Source organism: Bos indicus x Bos taurus, chromosome 26 (assembly GCF_003369695.1).
Source record: "Bos indicus x Bos taurus breed Angus x Brahman F1 hybrid chromosome 26, Bos_hybrid_MaternalHap_v2.0, whole genome shotgun sequence".
Taxonomy (NCBI): domain Eukaryota; kingdom Metazoa; phylum Chordata; class Mammalia; order Artiodactyla; family Bovidae; genus Bos; species Bos indicus x Bos taurus.
Window position 1 is genome coordinate 30,311,917 of NC_040101.1, and position 25,090 is coordinate 30,337,006.

Below are 25,090 nucleotides of genomic sequence, written 5' to 3' on the forward strand. Positions count from 1 at the left end.
CTTATCTCTGTGCGGCCGGGTTTTCCGGAGTCGCGTGGGTTCGCAATTCCAGCTTTGCTTGGTCGGTCCAACCCAGGTTGTTAACGCAGATGGCTCAGAAACCGCTGCGCCTGTAAGTGAACCTGAGTCCGAAGCCTATGTGTCTCTGTGTGTTTGTGTCTGCTGGAGAGGGTTTTTCTAAAGACGTGAAGAAAGGAGGAAAGCCCGGGGTGGAAGCCCGGAGCCTGCTGGTGAGCTCCTATCGCGTCTTTGCCTGGCCACGGCAAGCAGGCCTCTTCTCCCGATTGTTTTCGCTTCTGAAGCGGGAGACTATTGTCTACAGTCGCAGAGAGAAGAGGAAGCTGTCAGAGTCAGGTCTTCATGTTAGGCCTTCCTGGCCTCTGATATATATCAATTTCCCCTTCGTTTCTCCTTGCAGTATATTTATTAGCCAAAAATTGTAGGCATGGGCCCACTTATAGGTCCTGGGCAGGGTTCGACTGAAGAGAGAGAGAGAGGACCTTTGCCCTGGCGCGTTTTTTCAGGGGGGTGGTGCGGAGAGGCCTTCCATTCATCCATTCATTCATCAGCATTGATTGAACAGTTGTAGTGTACCAGGCACTGGTGCTAGGCGTTGCACAGATGGAATTCCTGCCCTAATGGATCTTATAGTTTAGGGGAACAAATATTAATCAGGAAACCAGATAAATGTTAAATTATGGTCCTGGTAAATGTCAGGAGGAAAAGGTTCACGGTTCTGGGAGGATTTATATAGGATATTTGGGTTAATGTGAGGAATCAAGGAAGTGAGGATTGAACTTTGATTAATAGTCTTTTTTTTTGTCTTTATTCCAAAAAAGTCACTAGAATGTTTACGAACACCTTGACATGATCAAATTTTCATTTTGGAAAGCGATTCTGGCTGCAGTGTGAAAAAAAAATTGGAGCCAAAGTAGAAGACAGCTAGGACTAGGTAAATGAAGAAGAAAAGTGCAGAAATTCAAGGTCTGTTAAAGAGAGGACATCAACACGGCTTGGAGATGTTTGGTTATGAGTGCAAAGAAGTCAGCATAGTCTGGATCCTAGATTTCTGTTTTTCTTCAGTAGGATTGGAAACCGTGGCAAAGGGCCCAGATGAGGAGATGATGAGTTTTGAGGTGTCTTATGATGTACAGACTGGACAGTGGCTGTCCCCCAAACAATGGTAATTCCATGTGACAACTGCTATGAAAGAGGAAGTGCAGGGTCCTTTGGGAGCACTAGGAATTGGTGATTGATAGGGACTGGAGGGCTTCCTAGAAGAGGTGGTGCTCCGAAGATAAATGAACATGCCAAATAATTTATTACAGAGTTTGCTCTGAAAAGCTATTTGGGTTTCTAAAGTTTTGAGAAGAGGACTTTCTGAGCTGGTCAGGAAGGCTTTAGAGATGTGCTTGGCCTTGAAAGATGGGAAATCTTTTAGATTCAAGATGGGTAGAGTGGGACTGTTAGGAGATGTCACCACCCCAAGGGAATGGCAGAGACAGAGAGAGTGATCAGATTGACAGTAGAGAAGGTTTCTGTTTTGGAACTTGGAGAAAGCATTGGGGAAAGAGATCAGGGACTTGTGAAAAGCTGTCATCTCTCTGGCTGTGGAGTTGTCTTAATGTTTTTGAGGAAAGAACATTAAACTGTTGGCTTTATGTAGGATGGACAGGAAGAAGGGAAGGTATTAGAGAAAATGTAAGTATATTCCCTATGTTGTAGCCAATACCAGATTCATTATATTTGTCTCTGATTCTGCCTCTTCAGTAACTACAGGACTCTCAGTTGCTCTGCCTCATAATTGTCCTGAGGCAGAGAATATAAAGAAAATTCCTCTTCTTTGTATTCCTTGACATGTCCTCAGCATAGTACTTGGCACACTGCACTTAGCAAAGCATACTGTAGGTGCTCAGTGTGTGTTTGTTGAATGGATGCCTGAAATCCTGTGCTAAGATAGTGGCAGTGGAAATGGAAGCTACAAGAGGATCACAAAAGATACTTGTAAAAGGAATTGAAGAGACTTGATGACTGCATGGGGGATTTTTGCCTCTTCGTAATCCAATTGGCAGTAGCTGCTGCTGCTGCTGCTAAGTCGCTTCAGTCATGTCGGACTCTGTGCGACCCCATAGACGGCAGCCCACTAGGCTTCTGTGTCCCTGGGATTCTCCAGGCAAGAACACTGGAGTGGGTTGCCATTTCCTTCTCCAATGCATGAAAGTGAAAAGTCAAAGTGAAGTCGCTCAGTCATGTCCGACTCTTAGGGGCCCCATGGACTGGAGCCCACCAGGCTCCTCCGTTGATGGGATTTTACAGGCAAGAGTACTGGAGTGGGGTGCCATTGCCTTCTCCGATTGGCAGTAGACTTATGTACAAAACTTGGCAAGTGAGAAGAAACTGGTTCAATTTTGGAGGAAATGATAAGCTAAATTTTAGATATGGTGAAGATAACTGGTGAGACCTTCAGGTGGAGCCGCCCAGCAGTCACTAATAGTTCACATGCCTTGAACCCCTCAGGTAACCTCAGAGAGACTGGAACACAAATCTCCCTGATCCAGGAAGACTAGTATATATACCAAACCTGGCAGGCCCATTTGTGTATCCTGAACTGCTTTAACATTTATTATTATTTGCAGCTTGGCATGTGGAGATGTCGAAGGAAAGTTTGATGCTTTATTCAATAGAGTTCGAGCAATTCAGAAGAAAAGTGGAAACTTTGATGTAAGATGTTTCTTTCTACTGCATTTAAAAATTTGATTGTTGTAATCAAACATATTAAAGTTTGGGCTTCTTTATACATTTCTGAAACACCTACTCTCTTGTTAGACTGAGTTTCTTTTGTGAGCATGGAAATTTAGTAGCTGAAGAGTGGTATGGGAAAGGGGATGATGTGTTTACTGTAGACTTTTTTATACTCTTGAATTTGAGTTTTATTACTTTATTACTTTACACAAAACTGAAAACAGACTAGCAAAACCTCCCTTCAGTTCAGTTCAGTCGCTCAGTAGTGTCCGACTCTTTGTGACCCCATGAACTGCAGCACGCCAGGCCTCCCTGTCTATCACCAACCCCTGGAGACTACCCAAACTCATGTCCATTGAGTCGGTGATGCTATCCAACCATCTCATCCTCTGTCATCCCCTTCTCCTCCTGCCTTCAATCTTTTCCCAGCATCAGGGTCTTTTCAAATGAGTCAGCTCTTTGCATCAAATGGCCGAAGTACTGGAGTTTCAGCTTCAACGTCAGTCCTTCCAATGAATACCCAGGACTGATCTCCTTTAGGATGGACTGGTTGGATCTCCTTGCAGTCCAAGGGACTCTCAAGAGTCTCTTTTCCCACACCACAGTTCAGAAGCATCAATTCTTTGGCGCTCAGCTTTCTTTATAGTCCAACTCTCACATCCATACATGACTACTGGAAAAACCTCCCTTAGTGATTCTGATTACTGGGTTTGGGAAGCACAGATCTATTTCATGGGTATATGGTGTGGATGAAGTCAGACAATATATGTGCAAATGCTTCACAAACTAAAGAGCCCTGATTGTTATGTATTGTTGACTGCTGCTGCTGCTGCTGCTGCTAAGTCTCTCAGTCGTGTCCCACTCTGTGCGACCCCACAGACGGCAGCCCACCAGGCTCCGCTGTCCCTGGGATTCTCCAGGCAAGAACACTGGAGTGGGTTGCCATTTCCTTCTCCAATGCATGAAAGTGAAAAGTGAAAGGGAAGTCGCTCAGTTGTGTCCGACTCTTAGCAACCCCATGGACTGCAGCCCACTAGACTTCTCCATCCATGGAATTTTCCAGGCAAGAAGAGTACTGGAGTGGGGTGCCATTGCCTTCTCCAGTATTGTTGACTACTGGACTCTAAATTCTTAAGAGTACAGAAGAGTATTCTAGGTATGGGAATTATTTGTTCATTGGGCTAAAGGTTGAGTAAGACAACAAGCAGAAAATGTGTCCTTTATTTCCTATATCTCTCAGGGTACCTAATACCAGAGAGATACCTAAGTTTTGTATTTCACAGATTCTTCAAGGTTGATTTCTCCATTTTTTTCCCTGACCCTCTCATCCCCTTCACCAGCTTGTATTTGACAGCTAGAGAGCCAAAATTCAGTAATTGGTAGACTCAGAGTAACTACTACAATTGTTAAAGAATTATGTTTAGAAATTCTATAAATTAAGAAAAAATTTGGTTGCTGCTGCTGCTGCTAAGTCACTTCAGTCGTGTCCGACTCTGTGCAACCCCATAGACAGCAGCCCACTAGGCTCCCCCATCCCTGGGATTCTCCAGGCAAGAACACTGGAGTGGGTTGCCATTTCCTTCTCCAGTGCATGAAAGTGAAAAGTGAAAGTGAAGTCGTTCAGGTGTGCCTTACTCTTCGTGACCCCATGGACTGAAGCCTACCAGGCTCCTCTGTCCATGGGATTTTCCAGGCAAGAGTACTGGAGTGGGTTGCCATTGCCTTCTCTGAAAATTTGGTTAGAGATAATTAAATAGGACAGTTAGCCAAATAATGTTACTGTCAATTAATTATGTACTATTTGATAGTTCTTAAAAAAATCTCATATCTGTTTAAAAAACTCATTTTAGCTGCTGTTGTGTGTAGGAAATTTCTTTGGCTCCACTCCAGATGCTGAATGGGAAGAATATAAAACTGGCGTCAAGAAAGGTATGAACTTACTTTTCTTTTTAATATTTTATTTATTTGGCTTTGCCCGGTTTTAGTTGCAGCGTGTGGGATCTAGTTCCCCAACCAGGCATTGAACCCAGGCCCTCTGCTTTGGGAGTGTGGAGTCTTGGCTACTGGACCACCAGGGAAGTCCCCAGAACTTATTTTTAACATGATTTCTAACAAAGTTTTAAGGCTCCCTGGTTCTTGCCAAGTTGTGTTTTACATATTAGTGATTTAAAAGTTTGCCTTTGAGTTTTGCATTGATCTGGGAAGAATGTCTATGCATCTGAATGTTCACATTTTTAATTTGGTTGGATTTAGTTCCAGGAAAAGAATTCTCTTCTCAGTAGGAAAGAATTGAATAATGCAACTGTATGTGTTCTTTCCTTTTTTTCAGTTTTGATGTTTTTTTAATGAAGCTCTTTTGGGTCTGCTTTCCTAACTACATTGACCATTCCTTCCAAGATGTGATAAGCCTAGTGATACCATTTGATAATCAAGCCACAGGTTGGCTGTAGGATGTCCTCTGTGGTGAGCATGTTCCACGTGGAGGATTGCAGGCTCTACCTTCACTATGGATGTTTTTCCTATGGGGAAGCAGTTCTCAGGTCCCCAGGCAGATCTGCTAACTAGCCAGTGTCATGTCTGTTTCTCTTACTAGCTCCTATTCAGACATATGTGCTGGGTGCCAATAACCAAGAAACAGTGAAATATTTCCAAGATGTTGATGGGTGTGAATTAGCTGAAAACATTACTTATCTGGGTAAGTGGATATTTTGTATGTTTGTAATGAACATAATGTGTCCCAGGAATTAGTCTTCCAGGAAATTTGTGGCTGGATTCATCTGCCATTACTGCCTGAGAGAATGGGGATGAGGGGCTTCTTTTCTAAAATCAATGTCCATATGTTTAAGACTATGTCATTTTTTCTCTGTTTCTGGTGTCTCACACCTCTCCCCAATCTCCTTGTACTCCCACAACCCAATATATACTGTTTCAGTCAACTAGAGGAGTAAACTGTTTGACTACAATGTTTGGAGTACCTAAAGTATAAAGTGTGTGTGTGTGTGTTTTTTAACTCCATGTATGTGTCTCACTGTGTAACATTACTAGATACATACAGCTTATTTGTTAATTAGACTCCTAATTCCTATAGCTCTAGGTTTCACTGAGGTTTTAAAAAACTCAAGTTTTTAATGCTGGTCCTTGGCTTTTTCACTACTTTCTTGTCCTTTTTCCAATTCAAGGTCCACTCTTCAATTCCAGGTTAAAGTTGTTCCTCTGCAACCCCCTGAAACTCTTATAGTGGGTCCTTTCAGTGTCTGGCTGTTTTTTTTGTTTTGTTTAAAAAAAAAAAATGTCAAATTTTGTTTTCCTTCTTCCCCTGCTCCCCTCCTTCAACCACTACTGCTTCTTGCATCATTCAACTAAGTTTTTTCTAAAATGGCTCAACCACTCTTCACATTTCCTCTCTCTTGGTCTCTCTTTTCTTTAGAAAGCTTCCACATTTCCTTTGCTATAAATGCTCCTTTATAGTGTTATTTTTTTTTTTTAATTAGTATGTGTGTTCTTTATTACTTCGTTATTCTTGTTAGTATATGTGTTCCATAATGAGTCAGTATGTGGAAAGAGCCATGTGAGACTCAGTAGATGAAAGGGGGGTGAAAGCTGATGGAACAAGGTTCTGGAGGCAACACAAAGGAAGAGAATCAAGGGCACAAGCCAGGAATAAATTGAGAAGATGGCAGAGTCTCTTAACTTTTCCTAAATAATTGCTCTTTCCTAATGTGTTCCTTCATTTGGAAGTGTCTGCCTTCATAAAGTGCACATCTGTTCTAGACTAGAGCTTACTCAAACCTGCAATTATTTTTTGTCTTCTCAGTGCCACTCTAGGTGTCTAGATTTCTTTTAGTCCCTATGGAGTCTCTAGAAGGCAGAAAGCCTTTTTCTTAATCAGTGCTTCCAAAGTTTTTTCAGTTGTGAGGCACCTAGAGCAGTCAGACTGTGGGCTCCAGCAGCTTCCACATAAGGACAGCTCTTGTGTACTGAACAGGAATACTGTTGTAGCTGTCCACCGTTGAGACCTGGGAGCCAGAAGTGGGCTTTAAGAGAGTTGGGGCATGAAAGAGATTCATCACCAGCGTGACATTTCCTTCTGCAGTTTGACTAAAACTTTTCCATTTTCTTTGAACCCAGGTCGTAAAGGTGTCTTCACTGGAAGTTCAGGACTACAGATTGTGTACCTCAGTGGGACAGAGTCCTTAAATGAGCCTGTCCCAGGTTACAGTTTCAGTCCCAAGGATGTGTCTTCCCTAAGGACAATGCTGTGTTCAACACCCCAGTTTAAGGGTGTTGATATCTTGCTCACATCCCCGTGGCCCAAGTATGTGGGGAACTTTGGGAATTCTTCTGTGAGTAGTGTTTGTTCAGTTGGAATTTCTAAAAGCAAATTGCAGTGGCTTAATTTGAGCTTTTTTTTTTTTCTTTTTTTTGCTCTTTGAGTGTTTCAGTTCTTAGTTCCTTTCAGTAGAAACCTTGTGTGAATTTTTTGGGGGATACTTAAAGCCTATTGGCTGATGAAAACAAGTTGATCTTGTGAAAACACAGTTCACCAATGAAATTGCTGAAGTCTTAATTATAAATGAAAGCTTTTTAAGAATTGTAGTCTCTGCCTCAAGTATCCTTTCTTAGCCTTAAGATGTTTTGAGGAGTCACTAATATTCAGTGAAATATTCGTAGGTAGTGGCAGCTCTGCAGTTTTATTTATCCCTTTCCATTCCAGATTATATATTTTTGGCTATTAAAATATTTTAAAAGATGGAATCATTATGGGAGTGAAGATAGCGATCTAAAGTTGGGACACAGTATGTTGAAAACTTAGTAGTTCTTTGATGGGAAAGCTTTAATGTTGGAATGTATTGGACTGTGTCATTGGATTTGATCTAAATATTATTTATAAGAAGAAGATGTACACCAGGTTGGTGAGTGACGGCTATCATGGGGAGCTACTCTGGTGGAAAATAAGCCTAAGGAAGACCTTGAAAGATTGTCTGTGAGGGCAGAAAGCATCCACTGAGCTTCAGTGAAGGAAAATGTAAAGAGTAGGGAAAAAATATCAGTTCCTAGACGCAGAGTTATCAATGATGATCTAGAAAAGGGCATTGTAGACTACTGTCTGTCAGCTTCAGCACAATATGTCTGTGACCAAAAAGGCCAACAAAATACCAGGCAGTGTCAGGATATTGAATGTAGAAGGGCCACGCTCTTCCCCTTCCAAATATCCATGGTTATTCTGCCACTAGAACATAAGAGGCAGTAGATTCAGAGAAAGACTACTAAAGTGATGATGGGAGGAACAAGTGATACTCTATAAGGAAGAATGAAAAGGGTGCTAAAAAAAGTTTATAATTTTTGATTAAAGTTGACTTTGGTGAAAATGAATAATCACATATTTATAGGGGGAAAAACACCAGTCCCTAAGATACTAGCCTCAAGGCCAATTCCCTGTCCTTCAGCAGACAGCTGAAGGAGTCAAGCATAAGGCAAAAGGAAAGTGTTGCTTTACTTAGTGGAAAGTTAACTCTGATAATTTCTCTCTTACCAGTTCATACTTTTCTCTTAGAACTTCATTCTAAGAGAAAGTATGAACTGGTTTATGGGTGAGAGGTCACATAATTTGTTGTTAATGGAAGCTCTGGGAATAAGCCTAACTTTTGACAGACTGAACCAGGGGCATGATTGTATCCTTCTGCAAGCCATGCTTTCCTTGACTGAAGCAAAATAGAGGGTTGTATGCTTATGTGATGAAGTCCCTGAATGTTCTATGGCAAATATTCTGTGGATCCTAGGGGCCCTGAAAGCTAGCTTTTTGATTTTAATCTTCTGTAGTGATTGTTTATCAGAACTACAGGAGCACAGCAAAGCGAATTATAGACACACAGTCTGTGAGCTCCAGAGAGAAAATACTTACCTTCCCAAATGAGATTTTAATAAATCTTGTTTTGGGTGTTTGTATGGAGGAGTAACCTTCCTCCTTAACTTCTGGCTTCTAACTATTGTTCTTATTTCTGCATTTGTAATTAGCCCATTTTCCCCTTATGTGTTTGAGTTTCTCTGATTGCCATAGAGTAGAATTCATGATGCAAATTCTACTGCCACATTGTAGCCACATAAAAATTCCAAAGACATTTCAAAGTGTCTTGTTATATCTCTGCATTTCATGATAACTTGTAGATCTGTTAATGATGACTAAATTTCTGTTTACTAGGGAGAAGTGGATACCAAAAAATGTGGCTCTGCTTTGATCTCCAGTCTTGCCACAGGCTTGAAACCAAGATATCATTTTGCTTCTTTGGAAAAGACCTATTATGAGAGGCTTCCATATCGGTGAGTAGCTCCATTCTTTTTGGTTTTTTGAAGAATTTGCTTGGATTTTCTCTGTAAACTTCTCCCTTTCATTTCAGCCATATTACATCTTGGTTTCTTTTAGTTTCTCGGGCATGAAATAAGTGACTCTCAAACCATTCCACTTCTCTGAGTTTGGTTTCCTAATTTGAAATACAAAGGATTTGCCAGTACAGAGCCCCTTGTAGGCTTAAGTGTCTGACATCACAGTGCTGTTTAATCATCATAGCTTGATGTATAGCAAGTCCTGTTTTGATCAGGTTAAACAGTGCTCCTTGTATAGTCTTAAACTCAGGGTAATTACATAAGAAACATTTCAAGTTAGGAATCAAAAACTTGTATCAATTTTTTTTCTTCTTTTTTTCAGTATAGGTTGGAGGTGGAGTTTTTAAAGGATATATTGCAGAAAAAATAAAACCAGTGTTTTATAAGTTATAGAGTTAAGTAAAATTTATTGTGAATGATTGTCACTGTAAAGGGCGTGGATAATCCCTAAACAATTTGTACTTTTTTTTTATTCAAAAGCAATATATGTGTTGAAAGTTCAAAAAATATAGGTGAGCAAAAGAAGAATATAACCTGCTCTTTCCCTGTAAATCCCACAGCCTAAGGTATAAACATAGATATTACAGATTTTTGTTTTATATCTCCATATATGCCTTCTGGAAAAACCTCTTCTTCTCTGAAACCATACACTAAAAAAGGTTATTGGAACAAGCCACTCAAAGGCAGCTCAACCTTTAAGGATGCAAATATGTATTTCTCTGAAGAACATACACCAGTGGCCAATAGGTGCATGAAAAGATGCTCTCACATTATTAGCCATTAGGGTATTCTATTATATTGTTACACAAAAGAAGAGAGAATAGTATAATGGACCCTCCTGAACCCATAACCTACATTAGCAATTATTAACATTTTGCCAGTTGCCCAACTCTTTTAAAATCAAAGAGTTTTTTGTGCTTTTCAGATTCGTGATCTCATTTTTCCCTAACGGCAGCCCTGGGAAGTAGGCATGATTATTCTACTGAATGGATGGGTAACATCTGAGATATTACTGGTGGTGATGTAGTGATGGACTTAGGCCTGTGCTCTCTTCATGGACCCTTGGAGTCTATATATCTCATAATTGCAGATCAAAAGTAAAGTTTGTTGTTGGGAATTCATTGGCAGTCTAGTGGTTAGGCCTCAGTGCTTTCATTGCTGGGTTCGCTCCCTAGTCAGGGAAGTAAGAATGAGCAAGCCTCGAGCCACGGCCAAAAAAAAGTAAAGTTTGTTGATAACCTATTATCTTTCAAATATATTACAGAAATCACATTGTTCTACAGGAAAATGCACAGCATGCCACCAGGTTTATAGCTCTGGCAAATGTTGGAAATCCAGAAAAGAAAAAGGTAAATGTTGAGTGTTTGGTGATTGGTTAGCATTCATTGTCTGTCTGATAAATGTTCCTCTTGCCCAGTTTAGGATTCAGATCTTCTCTTCTTCCCAACTGTAACGTCCCAGTACTTTAGCAACTTTACTCTTTGTAGTAATATGGTAATGAAAGGTCAGTTTCCTTGGGTCCTTTGTAGGATATTTTAGGGAAGGGTTTGGGAAAATAGGCCCAGTGGAACAAAGGCAGATTTTCAAATGAGTTATGTTCCTTTCTTCCCACATCCATGTGGTTGTTTCCATGGGTATTTTTCAAGGGTTTGACATCAGGTGGTACTATAGCAACTTCATTTAGCCTAAATAATAAAATCTTCCCAAGGATTTACCTAAGCTCTCCTTGGCTTTGGGCAGTCTTAGTGATACCTGGAATTGGCTTTATACGAGAAAACTGTGCAAGTGAATGAAAGAGAATATACCAGAAAAGTATATATATTGGTTTTCTTACTTCCTTGAGAGCATTTCTGATTCTTTAAGGCCAAAAGCCAGGATATTGTGGATTGGGACAGCTAAAGATTAGAACAATAAGTCAAGTGGGAAAACAGATAAATTATCTGAAGATTTTCTCACTTTAATAGGCCATGAACAGTGTACATGCAAAAGATAAGCAAATACCTGTTTTGTTTTTTCCATAATAGCTCAAACTTTGGGGCCCAGGGCATTCTTAGCAAGTTTTGATTTGTAATTTCTTTTTTATTAACAACTTATCTGCCTTTCCTCCCTTCTTCCTTTCTTCCTTTTTTTAAACTGCCCTTTTAAGACTGAGTATCACTTACAGTATTTATAGTCTGTTGTTTTACTTTTAGGGACCTGTTAGCCTTAGCCCTAAGCAACGCATACTTCACTCAGAATATGCGCATTTTGAAATCGGCAAGTATTATTAAATTATCTCAAAATTTTGTTACAGTTTATACCCCCACCGGCAGTGTATGAGACTGTTTTCTGTCTACATTCTCAATGGGTAGTGTCAAGTTTTTATTGACATTTTTGCCATCCTGACAGAAGAAGGTTGTGTGTCAGTGTTAATCAGTTGTATTTCCCTGATAAGTAGTGAGGTTAAGCATCTATTCATATCTCAAATAAAGTTTTCAATATTTGTGCTGTCCGTCCAAGATTCTAGATATTTATATATTTAGTTCCTTGCTACTAATCCCTAAGAAAATTTATCTGCATAAATAGCAGAAATTGTATAAAATCAAAGGAAAACACTAAGTTGTTTTTCATTGGAAAAAAACAAGGGCAGTACAGTGACTATTGACAAAGTACACAAATGTCAGGGAATGTTTAACAGGATTCCTATGTGCTGTTTCTCATAAATCCCGTTCCTCATCAGTTTCTGTTGCCAGAAACAGGTGGAAGGGCACACCGCTCCCAGGACTGAGGACATAGGATGAGACAGGCTTGAATCTCCTTCAGTAAACATTCTCCTTACGACAAAACTGCTTAGTCTCGATCCTCTTTCTTGAGATATGGATTGTCTCCTGACCTTGTGGCCATTATTAATCCCTTGTTCCCTTGGAACTAGATTGCTGTACATTTGGTTTTCTGATCTTTATCATTGTCGAAAGAAATTTCTTGTACAACAGCCTATCTATACTCACCAAAAGATCATTAAAGCACCTTTGCTCCATCAGAGCTTGGGTCCCCGTGTCTGTCTTTCTTTCTCTCTCTCTCCCTCCTTCCCTCCAGCTCTCTCTTTCACTTTTTTATCATCGACTCTGGACCACCAGGTTCCAGTCCTTTAAAGGACTACAACACGTAAAGATAAAGGACTGAGAGACAAAAGCAATTTGTCTTCAAGGGTTATGGAGCAAATCCCTCTAGGCCTTGTAGTGCTAGTTGTTTTATGTAAGGGCTGGGCTTTGATTAGTTGCTTGTTACTTTATCAGCCCGTGGTTAGCCCTTGCGAAGATCACCGAAATGGCATTGTTATGGATTCTCTGAACTACAGATAGGCTGGTTGCTGCTCTTTAGTTTTACTCAGTTTCTGAAGATTTTTGTGGGATTTTACATCCAGGAGGTTGGTTATATTTGCATAAATAGTATGCAAATAATAATATTGTTATTCTTTTTCCAAAGTATCTTTATGCATTCAGTATTGTTCCTATGAAACTAATGGATGCAGCAGAACTGGTAAAACAGCCGCCAGATGTCACTGAAAACCCGTACAGAAAATCTGGGAAGGAAGCGTCCACAGGAAAGCAAACTCCTGCCCCTGAGGTGGGTTCTGATTGAGAGGTGACATTTTCTGGGCATGATTACCCATTATAGGTGTCTTTTCCCTGGTTATAGTTTAGTTCATTAGGCAAGTTTAATCCCTGGAACCTTAATCTCTTTTTTTTCTCCTTTGGGAAATTGTGGTGGTGATTAGAAAGCTTTAGTAGATTTCCAGTAGGATCAATGTGTGTGTGTACATTTAATTGTAGTTTGGGGTTAACCGTTTTATATTTTAAGTCTTTCATTGTCTAAAGTTGGTTCGAATATTGGGGTTACACATATAAAGTCTTTCCTGTCTAAAGTTAATTCCCTGTTCCTAACTTTTCAGGCAAGGATCCAAGTGCTTGGTAGCAATGTAATTTGTTATTTTATAATGAGTGGTAGGTCAGGAAGCAACAGTTAGAATGGTCATGGAACAGCAAACTGGTTCCAAATCAGGAAAGGAGTATGTCAAGGCTGTATGTTGTCACCCTGCTTATTTAACTTATATGCAGAGTATATCATGAGAAACAGTGGGCTGGATGAAGCATAAGCCGGAATCAAGATTGCCAGGAGAAATATCAGTAACTTCAGATATGCAGATGACACCACCCTTATGGCAGAAAGTGAAGAGGAACTAAAAAGCCTCTTGTTGAAAGTGAAAGAGGAGAGTGAAAAAGTTGGCTTAAAACTCAACATTCAGGAAACTAAGATCATGGCATCTGGTCCCATCCCTTCATGGCAAGTTGATGGGGAAACAGTGGAAACAGTGACAGACTTTATTTTTGGGGGGCTTCAAAATCACTGCAGATGGTGACTGCAGCCATGAGATTAAAAGATGCTTGCTCCTTGGAAGAAAAGTTATGACCAACCTAGACAGCATATTAAAAAGCAGAGACATTTCTTTGCCAACAGAGGTCCATCTAGTCAAAACTATGGTTTTTCCAGTAGTCATGCCATGTATGGATGTGAGAGTTGGACTATAAAGAAGGCCGAGTACAGAAGAATTGATGCTTTTGAACTGGTGTTGGAGAAGACTCTTGAGAGTCCCTTGGACAGCAAGGAGATCAACCAGTCCATCCTAAAGGAAATCAGTCCTGAATATTCATTGGAAGGACTGATGCTGAAGCTGAAACTCCAATACTTTGGCCACCTGATGCGAAGAACTGACGCATTTGAAAACATCCCGATGCTGGGAAAGATTGAAGGCAGGAGGAGAAGGGGACAACAGAGGATGAGATGGTTAGATGGCATCACCGACTCAATGAACATGAGTTTGAGTAAACTCTGGGAGTTGGTGATGGACAGGGAGGCCTGGTGTGCTGCAGACAATGGGGTCGCAAAGAGTCGGACACGACTGAGCAACTGGAACTGAATTGAACTGAATGAGTGGTAGTAGGTCAATAAGATTTACTCTGAAGAGATTTCTTAATAGCAGACTTTTCTGAAATTCATTTTCCCTTCACTCAAGCAAGGAATGTCAAGTTCCCTTACTAGTATGAATGGTCTGCTTTCTTAGACCTTCTTAATGAGCAGCCTTTTATTTTTTTAAATTAAAACTCAGTTAAAGTCGTTTGATCTGTGAAATTGTAAGACTACTACAGCCCTACTGAGAGAGGGAAAGGGATTTGGGCGGGATCATGCTATTGTGTTTTAGGCAAGAATTGCTGTATAACTTACATTTTAATTTGCTTTTCCAAAGGGATGAATTTGGTAGCTTAGTTATATAAGTGTTGAGAGGTGTGACTGAGTCCAGGCATCAGGACTGGCAAACTATTTTGCTTCTCTAGATTAGGCAGAAAGGGCTGGGAGGAAGGTAGCAATGTTCCCTTGTGTGTGATGGTTGGCTACTTGCTTAAAGGTTAGTTTAATAACATTTACTCTTCTATTGGCTGTTCTAGGAAGAATCAGCCTGCCAGTTTTTCTTTGATTTAAATGAAAAGCAGGGAAGGAAGCGTTCATCTACAGGCAGAGACAGCAAGTCTTCTCCTCACCCAAAGCAGCCTCGCAAACCTCGTAAGTACCTTGGCTCCAGAGGTCTCTTCTGTGGGCAATAATGGTTATTTTGGGTCTTGTTTGGGAAGCAGCATTGCTCAAAGGGCCTCTTCTGGCAGAAGATCAATAATAAAAACAAAAGGATGCAAAGATGGCCTGACTTTGATGCTGTCTGAGGCTATTTCTGTAAGAACTATGGAAAAAGTTCCTTTCCTTCATGTCTGTAAAACAGAAGGTTAAGAGCCTACAAAACCAGTGCAGGTTTATAAAATAATAATCAAAATGTTAGCAAAGATAGCTGTTAATACATTGAGATCTTCTTTTCCACCCACTTGTTTCAAAGATGAAGAAGTTGACTTTGTAACTCCTGGCGTCATGTGACTAGCTGGTGGCATGACTGGAACTAGAAATGGGGCTCCAGACACCCAGTTGAATGTTCTCTTATTGCAGTCAATTGCCAGTTACATGCTATGGCTATCACTTGTAGATCCCCTACCTGTGGACTGGTTACCAATTCAGAACGTCTGTAGACATTTAGTTTCATTAATAATGGCGATGGGGGCGGGGGTCATAGTGGGAGCACAGCAGACCCGCTGTGGCAGTAGTGTGTAACACAGTCTTTGCAGGACACAAAGATCAGACAAGGCCGTGTTCTGTCGGTGGTTATGTGCTGTAGTGCTTGGACCGTGGTAACATTTGTCTTTCTCCTGCGTGAAGCTCAGCCTCCAGGACCCTGCTGGTTTTGCCTTGCCAGCCCTGAAGTGGAAAAGCATTTGGTGGTCAACATTGGCACACATGTGAGTTACTTCCATGAACCTCTTGCAGAGAGGAAGACACCTGTTTCTTTTCTGTTGACTTTATGGAGTCATGGTTTACATATAAAATTTACCTACTTTAAGTGTGCAATTCAGTGACTTTTAGTAAGCTTACTGATTGTACAACCATCACATAATACAGTTTTAGAACATGTTCATCACTTCAGTAAGAGTCCTCATGCCCATTTCCAGTTAATCCCCACACCCACCCTCAGTTCCAGGAAACCACTCGTCTACTTTGTCCGTCTGGATATTTTGTATAAATGGAATTGTACATCTTTGCGTCTGGCTCCTTTTACTTAGCATAATATTCTTCTTATTCATGTTGTAGCCTGTATCAGTTTTGTATTCCTCCTTGTCAAATGGTATTCCATTGTATGGATAGACTACATTTTTTCTATTTATTCACTAAGTGGACATTTGAGTTGTTTCCCCTTTATGGCTATTAGTGAACATTTGCATACATGTCTTTGTGTGAACATATGTTTTTTCTCTTGGATAGCCCTAACCTAAGAAGTGGAGTTTTTTGTAATTTTATGTTTACCTTTTTAAGAAACTGCCAAACTATTTTTCAAAACAGCTGCACCATCTTGTTTTCCCACCAGCAATGTATGAGGGTCCTTGTTTTTCTACATCCTCCCCAACATTTGATATTGTCTATCTTGACCGTGGCAACTATAGCAGTTCTCTTGTGGTTTAGTAGAATCAGTTTCACAAGATTCCTCCTTCTTTCCCTCCTCTCTGACAAACAGGTATGGCTTTCCTAGGGTGATGCTTTTATGAAATTCTTGAACTTTATATGTTTTTATTCCATACTATTTGGGGATGATGATTTGCTTTTTTGAATTACCATTTGAAACAATGATTTTCTTTGTCCCTGAAAAGGAGTCCTCTGTTGCCTATACACTCATATTCGGCTAAAAATGTTAATATTCTTTTTTTGTATCTTCAGATTTTAAAACTTGAGTTTATTAATTTTTATCTATAGTAACTATGTAGTGTTGGGAACTGATTTACACTAATTATAAAAGACGAAAATGATAAGTTCTCAGTTTTGCCTAGTAGTAGAGGATATAGCTTCCTAATGACAGGAAGACTCACATCCACATTTCTGGTCTGGGTATCTGGGAAACCAAGATGATAATTATAAGATTGCTGGGTAAGCAATCAGACTGTGACAACTGGATGATCTTGAGAAGGATTTTATTCAGGCTATGAAAAGTTCTGATGGAATACATGTATCTCACTGTAAAGTCATCCTATTTCAGACTTCCCAAATGCTTTTCCTTGGGCATGACTTGCTTAGATATTATATTAAATAATACTCATTTTTGACCCTCATTCTTCTGGGATCCATACAGACCATTATCCTTCTTTTTCATTCACTTAGAGTGAAAAGAAGCTTAATTTTCAGAGTTACAGTTGCACCCTAGTCACCCATACTAGAAATAGCTATTTTCCAAGGCTCCTGAGGATAATATATACAGATCATTTCGTAGTGTGTGATGCTTTTGTAGGCAGATACTTTCATCCATTTTTCATTGATTTATTCTGATTTTGTTTCCTGGGGATGACCTTTTTTTCCTCAGCTTATCCTGATAATGAGGGTCTTTTACTGGGGTATGAGCCTAGGGGAATTTCAAGGAAAACTCTGCTTCTTATCTTGACCTGAAGTTAGAGGGGCAAAAAGCATATCAGATTTTGATTGTGGACAGATAGGAGGTCACCTGATGATTTTGGCTTACCTACTAATTGGTACTTAGCTACCAAAGCTACTTGATTGGTAGCTTACCTACCAATCAAGTTTACCCTTACCTGCACTGTCCTTTGTTGGTAGAAATCTGTTGCAAATGTCTGGTGACCTGTGGGTATCTGGCTGAGGACTTGGAGTCCCATCTCTGCAACTACTCCTTTTGATCCCCTTGGCTTTTTTCTTTTTTCTTTTTTCCCCTGGCTTTTCTCTGTCATTGCCATGCCTTCCCAGAGAAGGAAATGGCAACCCACTCCAGTATTCTTGCCTAGAGAATCCTGTGGACGGAGGAGCCTGGTGGGCTGCTGTCCATAGGGTCACACAGAGCAATTTCACATGCATGTGTGCCTTGGAGAAGGAAATGGCAACCCACTACAGTATTCTTGCCTGGAGAATCCCAGGGACAGAGGAGCCTAGTGGGCTGCCGTCTATGAGGCTGTACAGAGTCGGACACGACTGAAGCGACTTAGCAGCAGCAGCAACAGCCATGCCTTCTTCAAGGGGTATACATAGAAGTATGCTAATGACCCATAGGTTTAAGTTGGTAAAAGCAGTTGCAGGCTGCTAAGAGTCCAGAATAAGTACTGCAAAATCCATGCATTTATGGGAGAAATACTCATTCAGGTCCTACTTACATAGATAAAATTAGAGATGAATTCAAGTACAGCACAGATTAGAAGTTGAGAGCTTGAAAAGTAGGGAAGAGACTGGGCAAGTTTGAAACGTCACAAAAACTAGAAGGTACTGCCTTAGGGGTGCTGTTTAGTCTAGACTAGAAGCCTTCAGTAGCTTCAAGGCACATCACAATATAAAAACTGCCATTTATGGCAGCAACCCTCTGACATAAAGGCTAGAAAATGTAATTTTCTAGAGTAACCTTTTAAAACAAACACAATCACATTGGTTACTGTACTTTTTTTTTTTTTTTTACTGTTTTAGTGCTTATGAGGTTTTGATGAACTTTAGTCATCTGGAATATTAACTCTGTAGATGTGTTCAGTCCTCTGTGCCAAGGAGATCAAGGATGATAATGCTTTAGTTTGTTGCTGTTACCTATCTTGTCTTTCTGTTGGGCTTTCTCAGGGTAGATGAAAAATAAATGACTCTTTCGTTCAGTCTTAACTTTGAAGGCACCACACTAAAAGTATACTTCGGATTGTTTTTCTAAAGCTCTGGTACCTTCATTTGCCTGGCCCGTTCTCTGCTCTCTTCCCTTCAAAGTATGTCTGAGTGGCAGAGCAGTCTTGTGTGTTTGGGTTTTGACAGAAATACTTTTAGTTGCTGTTTAGCTGTCCACAGCCATTGCTGGGAACCGTAGTTTTCTTTGGATGTACCTGAGTTTGAAGTTTCTTCTTCTTCCTTCTCCATTAGGTTATGTTTGCTTTCATTTTGTAAAGGTCAGTCAGCAGCTTAAGGCTGTAGGGACATTGGTGATGATGATGATAATCATATCATCTTAGCCTTTTTCGTGAACCCAGGAAGTATATTTAGGGGTGGAATTAGGTGTCACTGTAGGGGAAGTAGTTCATTTGAAATCAGAAGTGGTTCTTTGAAATCAGAAGTGGTATCTTCCTGTGGGTTGAGTGATAGTCACTGGAAAATTGTTAAATTGTTTCAAGTTTGGAGCCTGGGAGGAAAAACCAAGTTTGTTGTTCTAGTCTCCTTCAGCTCTGGTGTGTTTGTAGCCAAAAGCCAGGCTGTGTGCTGCTCATTTTTCCCCAGTTCATTTGATAGTTGCATAGAAATTTGTTGGATCTAACCTCATTCTTTAGCGGGTACTTGACAACAATGTTGTCATAACCTCTAAAATCAGATTTTTTTTTAGGAGAAGTTCTGCCGGTAGCCTCTGGCGCACTTGCCCCACACCCTAGCAGCTCACACTTAGTAGAGGCTTTTCACCGAAGAATCACACATGCAGGACTGAAGTCTCACTTCTGTGTGCTTCCTGTTCAGTGCTACCTTGCCCTGGCCAAAGGAGGCTTATCTGATGACCATGTCCTCATTCTGCCCATTGGACACTACCAGTCAGTGGTGGAGCTTTCAGCAGAGGTGGTAGAAGAGGTGGAGAAGTACAAGGCTACATTGAGGAGGTTCTTTAGGAGTCGAGGCAAACGCTGTGTTCTATTTGAGAGGAATTATAAAAGCCATCACCTGCAGCTACAGGTATGTGATCTCTGTCCAAGAGCTTGGAAGGGCCTGGATATTGATAAATATTTAAATAATGTTAATTTTTTTGAAGTATAGTTGACTGACAATATTGTATTAGTTTCAGATGTACAGCAAAGTGATTCAGTTCTTGTATATATATATAAAATATCATTTTCTATTTATAGGTTGTTACAAGATATTGAATATAATTCCCTCTACTAGGTTCACCTATTATGCTGCTGCAAATGGCAACAGTTCATCATTTTTCGTATTCCATCGTGTGTATATACAACATGTTCTTAAGGCAGCCGTCTGTTGATGGACACTTGGGTTGTACTGTAAATTGGTGCAGCCGTTATGGAAAACAGTATAGAGGTTTCTCAGAAAACTAAAGATAGATCCTATGATCCAGCAGTCTCAGTCCTGGGTATATATCCAGGAAAGACGAAAACCTTTAATTCAAAAAGATGCATGCACCCCAGTTTTCATAGCAGCACTATTACAACAGCTAAGACTTAGAAACAATCCAAGTGCCCATCAACAAATGTTAATTTTAATAAATATTTAAGTGTTTGATTCTAATATAAGATTAAGTATTTGAATAGTTGACTTAATACTTTAAAAAATTTAGTATGAACTTTCATATTAATATTTAAATAATATTCATCTAAAAGGTTATAGTTTCTGGTGATAACTCCAGGGACTTCCAGGGAAGTGCATAGTCAGCACAACTGAATAGCACAGGTAGTAAGTGCCTTGTTGAGAAAAGAAATGGATAGTTCAGGAAGGTCCCAGGAAAGATTTGGGCCTTGACAGATAAGAGTTTGGAAAGAGAGTGGCTATTTTGTGTGAAGCTTAGCATGAGTGACAGTTCACAGGTAGGAAGCAGTCTCAGGTCTTGCCCAGGGCTTCCAGCTCAGAAATTCAGAGACTGTTATGGGTAATTTGAATGTCATTGTGGTGGTTTTCTTTCTGGCACATTTGTTAAGTTTTCAAATGGGCCTGACTCTGCCACATATATTATATAGGAGCTGGAAAAGGCTTGATGACAAAGAGATCTCTTTCTAGCCTTTTCTGCATCAGAGATGGCCTCCCACATGTGAAAGGCTGTCTCATAAGTTTAAGTCCTTACAGACAGGATGACATAGACCTGTCTGGCCTGAGGAAAATGTCTGCTGAGGGGTGTTCCTCCACCCCTGTGATGAATTTGCTACATCTCAGAGACTGTGCGGGAGGCACAACCTCTCTGAGACCTGCACAAAGAATTTTTCCTGTCTCCCCCCCACCCCTAGGTTATTCCTGTGCCACTCAGCAGCTGTGCTACTGATGACATTAAAGACGCCTTCATCACTCAGGCACAGGAACAGCAGATAGAGCTCCTGGAAATCCCAGAGCACTCAGACATCAAGCAGGTAAAACAGGAGAGGAAGGTGATATTCCAGGAGAAGTATTGGGTTTCTAGCCTATAGAGCCTGAGGTACTCAGAGGCATTCAACAAATGTTAAATAGGCAGGTGACAATTTGGTGCTCGAGCATGTGACTAGAGATGAAGATTATATTATAGCAGTTCCTTAGTGCTTTCCTGGGAAGGGCAAGAAATCAGAAATTTCCTAAGGCAGGAACTTAGGAAGGTAGGTGCCACTGGGAGGATCGTTGTAATATCTGCCAGTGTCTTTTTAAACTTTTGTTGTATTAAAGTTCTTATACTTCTAAATTCTTTGCCAAATTAAAGCTCTTAAGAGATGGGCTGGGATTTTCAATGTTTAAAGTACTATTACATGTCCTCATATGACTCTGTTTACTGTAGATTGCACAGCCAGGAGCAGCATATTTTTATGTTGAACTTGACACAGGAGAGAAACTTTTCCACAGAATTAAAAAGAATTTTCCTTTGCAGTTTGGAAGGTTTGTATATTTTTCTTATTTTAAATGTGTTTTCACTAGACCTACTCTGGATAAAGTAGTGGGCTGCATGACGAGTTAAATAAAAAGCCAAACAAGAAATAGTCCTTGCCCTAAGGAGCAAATAGTCTTAGGGCAAGTCAGATACTTAACGTATATGACAGTAATGTAATGTAGAATGTGGAAAGTACCATAAAAAAGTTTTGAGGAACAATGTACTTTAGAAATCCAGAGAAGGGAGAGCCATTTCTGCTTGATGGAAGGCATCATGAAAGGGCTGAAGTTGAGCCTGAGAGGGAGATTTAGAGGGTAAACCTGGTGCCTGGGCATTCTAGCCCAAGGGAGGAAAATGCTACTATGAACATGTGCTCTGTGCCAGGCACTGTGCCAAGAACTTTCCATGCATTGCATCATTTAATCTTCCAAACTCTGTGTGGTAGGTACTGTCATCCCAGTTTACCAGTCTGGAGAATGAGACTCTGGAGGAGTGCCCAGTAGAACTTTGCATGATGATAGACATATTCTATAAATCTACACTGTCCTACACAGTAATCCCCAGCCCCATTACTGGTGATTACCGAGCACTTGAAATGTGGCTAATGTGACTGAGAAACTCAATTTTTAATTTCATTTAATTAATTATGATTAAATTTAAATATATTAGGCTACTGCCTTCATTGGGTTTCCCAGGTGGCTCAGTGGTAAAGAATCTGCCTATGCAGGAGTTGCAGGAGACGTGGGTTTGATCTCCTGGAGGAGGAAAAGGCAACCCACTCCAGTATTCTTGCCTGGGAAATCCCATGGACGTAAGAGTCTGGTGGACTACAGTCCGTGAGGTTGCAAAGAGCTGGACATGACCAAGCATGCTGGTGGCTTTAGTAGTGGACAGTGTGGCTCTAGAGTGGTGAGGTAGCTTGTCCATGGTCACAGTGACCTGGCCTGCTGGACCCCAAAATTGAGGTCTTAACTCAGTACTCTGAAGTGTCCTAAAGATTTGGATGAGGCTTCATTTCTGTTCCTCACATCATGGAGAACATGACTGTACGACTGTACAGGGAGTGGTATAAATTAGGCAGAGACTGAAGGCAGGAGTTTGCTGGCAAGAAGAGATTATGGAGGGTAGTTGGAAAAATGTGCAGGACAGATTATCTGGTGCTGGTGTCTGTGTTTTGCAGTGGTTTTTTTTCCCTAGTTAGAACTGAGCTTTGAGTCAACTCTGAACCATTTTTGGGCCAATTTGGAAAGCCTCTAAGAGACTGCCACCAGTAGACAAGTCTAGTAAATGTAGTTGTCTACATTTTCAAAGCAGATAATAAATGAGAAAAAGTGTATTAGGAGCTTCACACATCTGACATTATCTTTTGTGTTGTTGATTCAGCAGCAGACACAGGTTTAGATACTGAGGGCACATGCATGTAAGCTTACAGAGGAGAGATTCTTTGAATGATTTTATGCTCTTGATATTTGGTTGTATTTTCAACACTGAGTATTTTTCAGAGTAGTAACTTACAGGTGATAGTGAAAGTGTTAGTCACTCAGTCATGTTCGACTCTTTGCCACCCTATGGACTGTAGCCTGCCAGGTTCCTCTGTCTGGGATTTTCCAGGCAAGAATATTGGAGTGGGTTGCCATTTCCTTCTCCAGGGGATCTTCGCAACCCAGGGATCAAACCTGCGTCTCCAGTGTCTCCTGCATTAGCAGGCAGATTTTTTACCATCTGAACCACCAGGGAACATAGCATTTTATAATTAACAAAATACTTGAGAAGACATCTTTTTTTTCCTGCTGTACAAGAAGGATGGGTCTATCTTCATTCTACAGATGAAGAGGTAGTCTCATAGTCTGCCCAGAGAATAAGAACTTGAGCTTAGGTCCTTTGACTTTTAGAAGATTCTGTGATTTGTTTTTAGCCTTTCTATTTACTGTAGCTTCAAAGTGGAAAATGAACCAAACAAATGTACAAATAGGGTTATTTCTAATATATCAAAATAAGTAAAAATAGAAAGCAGTGGCATTTAGAAGATAGCTTGTGTGAGAGGTGATTTTGTTGACATTGAGCATGTGGTATTGTGCCTGTATAGACTTGAGGGCACTAAAAAAAGGCAGAAAGTCAGATCAGGGTATGATACTAGGTGCCTGACTTTTCACCGTGCCCTCAGCCCATTAATGGCCTGAGATAACGAAACTAGAGTCTAAGGCAGGATGTAATTACAACTAGTTTGGTGCTTTGATTGTGTTATCTTCATACATTAGAAAACCCTTATTTTGCATGTCATAGGCGAGGAAATCAAGACACAGAGATGAAGTAATCTGTTCTTAGACAGCAAACGGCAGAGCTAGGAATGGAATCCAGTCTCGTCTCTTTCTGATTGCAGGGCCTGCCCTCTTTCTACTATGTCATGTTGATTCTCTAGGTAGCAGTAACGTAGTTCCAGGTTGTTCAGAGGAGTAAATGGAATTTGAGGAGTTAGAGAAGAGCTAAGACCTGGGCTGGTCACTTTAAAACAGATGTGATTTTGATAGATAGAATGGCAGAGATAGCCCTCAGGGAAGAGAACATGGTGTGAGCAAAGTTAGAGGAATTTGCATGCCTTTTTTGGGTGATGCTGAGCAGAGCTCTCTGGCTGGAGAGGAATCGAAGGTTTTGGACGGATATTGTCCATTTTGACTTCTCTGTCCTCTTTTTGCAGGGAGGTCCTGGCTAGTGAAGCTATCCTTAATATTCCTGACAAGTCTGACTGGAGGAAGTGTCAGATGAGTAAGGAAGAGGAGGAGACTCTGGCTCGCCGCTTCCGGAAAGACTTTGAGCCCTTTGACTTCACCGTGGATGATGATTGAGTAAAGGGAAAAAGCACTTGATGAACTTCACAGGGTATAATAGCAGCCTGCTTTTTAGGAAACAACAGTCTCCCATGGGGACTGTTTTCCTGCCTCTTTTTGTGTATTCCCATGGAACCTGCCTGTAGCAAGAGGCCTAAGATTGAATATTTTTTGGGAAAAGTCATATTTTAGGATGAAGATCTTATGTTAAAAGCATATCTGTCATCCAGTTCCAAGTAGAGGTTATGTTTGTCAACATTTTCAAAAATATTTAAACTATATAAAATCCAAATGCTTTTTCATGGTTGGGAAGTGTCTTGTGTTCATGTTACCTGTAACTAGTGAAATGAAGTAGTGTGTGTGTGTATATAGTAGGAGGGGCCAGGGCTTTAGGTCCAGCTGTTATCCCAGGATCTCACAGGTGGCTTCTTACTGAGCAATCCAGAATGGAGAAGGGACCCAAGGCCTTAGCCATTTTTCCCTTGTAGAATTCATCTTACTGATAGAAAAGAGCTCATTCAGTCCTTCAGGAAATACTTAACTCCTCTGTACTAGACATTTTTCTACACTCCAGGAGTATAGCCATGTCCCAACATGATTTCCTGTTGTTCCATAGTTTACAGTCTAATTGGGAAGAGAAGGGGCAAGATTTTTAAAAAGATGAGTTCTCCTTTACCGAGAAGTGAGCTTTAGTTGCTGTTTGATAGGTACAAATTCAAGGTGCTCTGGATTGCTGATAGGGTTTGGGGGCTCATCAGGATATAGGCCACAGGTGAAGTTAAGAGAATGGATGAAAGTAGGATGAATACAGTTGTAAGCTGAAGAAGACTACCTGAGAAATATCAGTATTTAAGGAGTGCCTGGAAATCGAGTCATCCAAGAAGTACATGGGAAAAGAGCAGAGAGAGAGTGATCACAAGAGAATGCCTTATCTTAGAAGCCAAAGAAAAATAAC

At 40.6% G+C, this 25,090-nt stretch overlaps 1 protein-coding gene and 1 non-coding gene across 7 annotated transcripts; both read left to right on the forward strand.

The window, feature by feature from the left end:
* Positions 1 to 24,442, forward strand: CWF19L1 (CWF19 like cell cycle control factor 1). 6 transcript variants are annotated; one of them, XM_027528631.1, is made up of 14 exons: positions 1 to 112; positions 2,637 to 2,721; positions 4,593 to 4,671; positions 5,336 to 5,437; positions 6,871 to 7,085; positions 8,942 to 9,060; positions 10,388 to 10,472; positions 12,589 to 12,729; positions 14,607 to 14,721; positions 15,418 to 15,497; positions 19,219 to 19,428; positions 20,706 to 20,825; positions 21,221 to 21,318; positions 24,006 to 24,442. In XM_027528631.1, exons 1-14 carry the CDS (start codon positions 90 to 92, stop codon positions 24,151 to 24,153), a joined length of 1,620 nt encoding a protein of 539 aa, XP_027384432.1. In that variant the 5' UTR covers positions 1 to 89; the 3' UTR covers positions 24,154 to 24,442. The 6 variants fall into 6 exon arrangements, with proteins under 6 accessions (XP_027384432.1, XP_027384433.1, XP_027384434.1 ...); XM_027528632.1 differs by having other exon boundaries at positions 27 to 230; XM_027528633.1 differs by lacking the exon at positions 1 to 112 and adding an exon at positions 125 to 230 and having other exon boundaries at positions 4,609 to 4,671.
* LOC113884735 lies at positions 20,367 to 20,514 on the forward strand. The gene has a single exon (XR_003509002.1). It is a non-coding gene; the product is annotated as a small nucleolar RNA SNORA12 (small nucleolar RNA).
* Positions 24,443 to 25,090: the final 648 nt, after the last annotated feature.

What these genes read in the sequence shown, in the direction of transcription:
- CWF19L1 (XM_027528631.1), top strand. Translation starts at nt 90, where the DNA reads ATGGCTCAGAAACCGCTGCGCCT. An exon ending in TGAAAACATTACTTATCTGG is followed by an intron (nt 5,438 to 6,870) that starts GTAAGTGGATAT and finishes CTTTGAACCCAG; the next exon opens with GTCGTAAAGGTGTCTTCACT. An exon ending in GGAACTTTGGGAATTCTTCT is followed by an intron (nt 7,086 to 8,941) that starts GTGAGTAGTGTT and finishes TCTGTTTACTAG; the next exon opens with GGAGAAGTGGATACCAAAAA.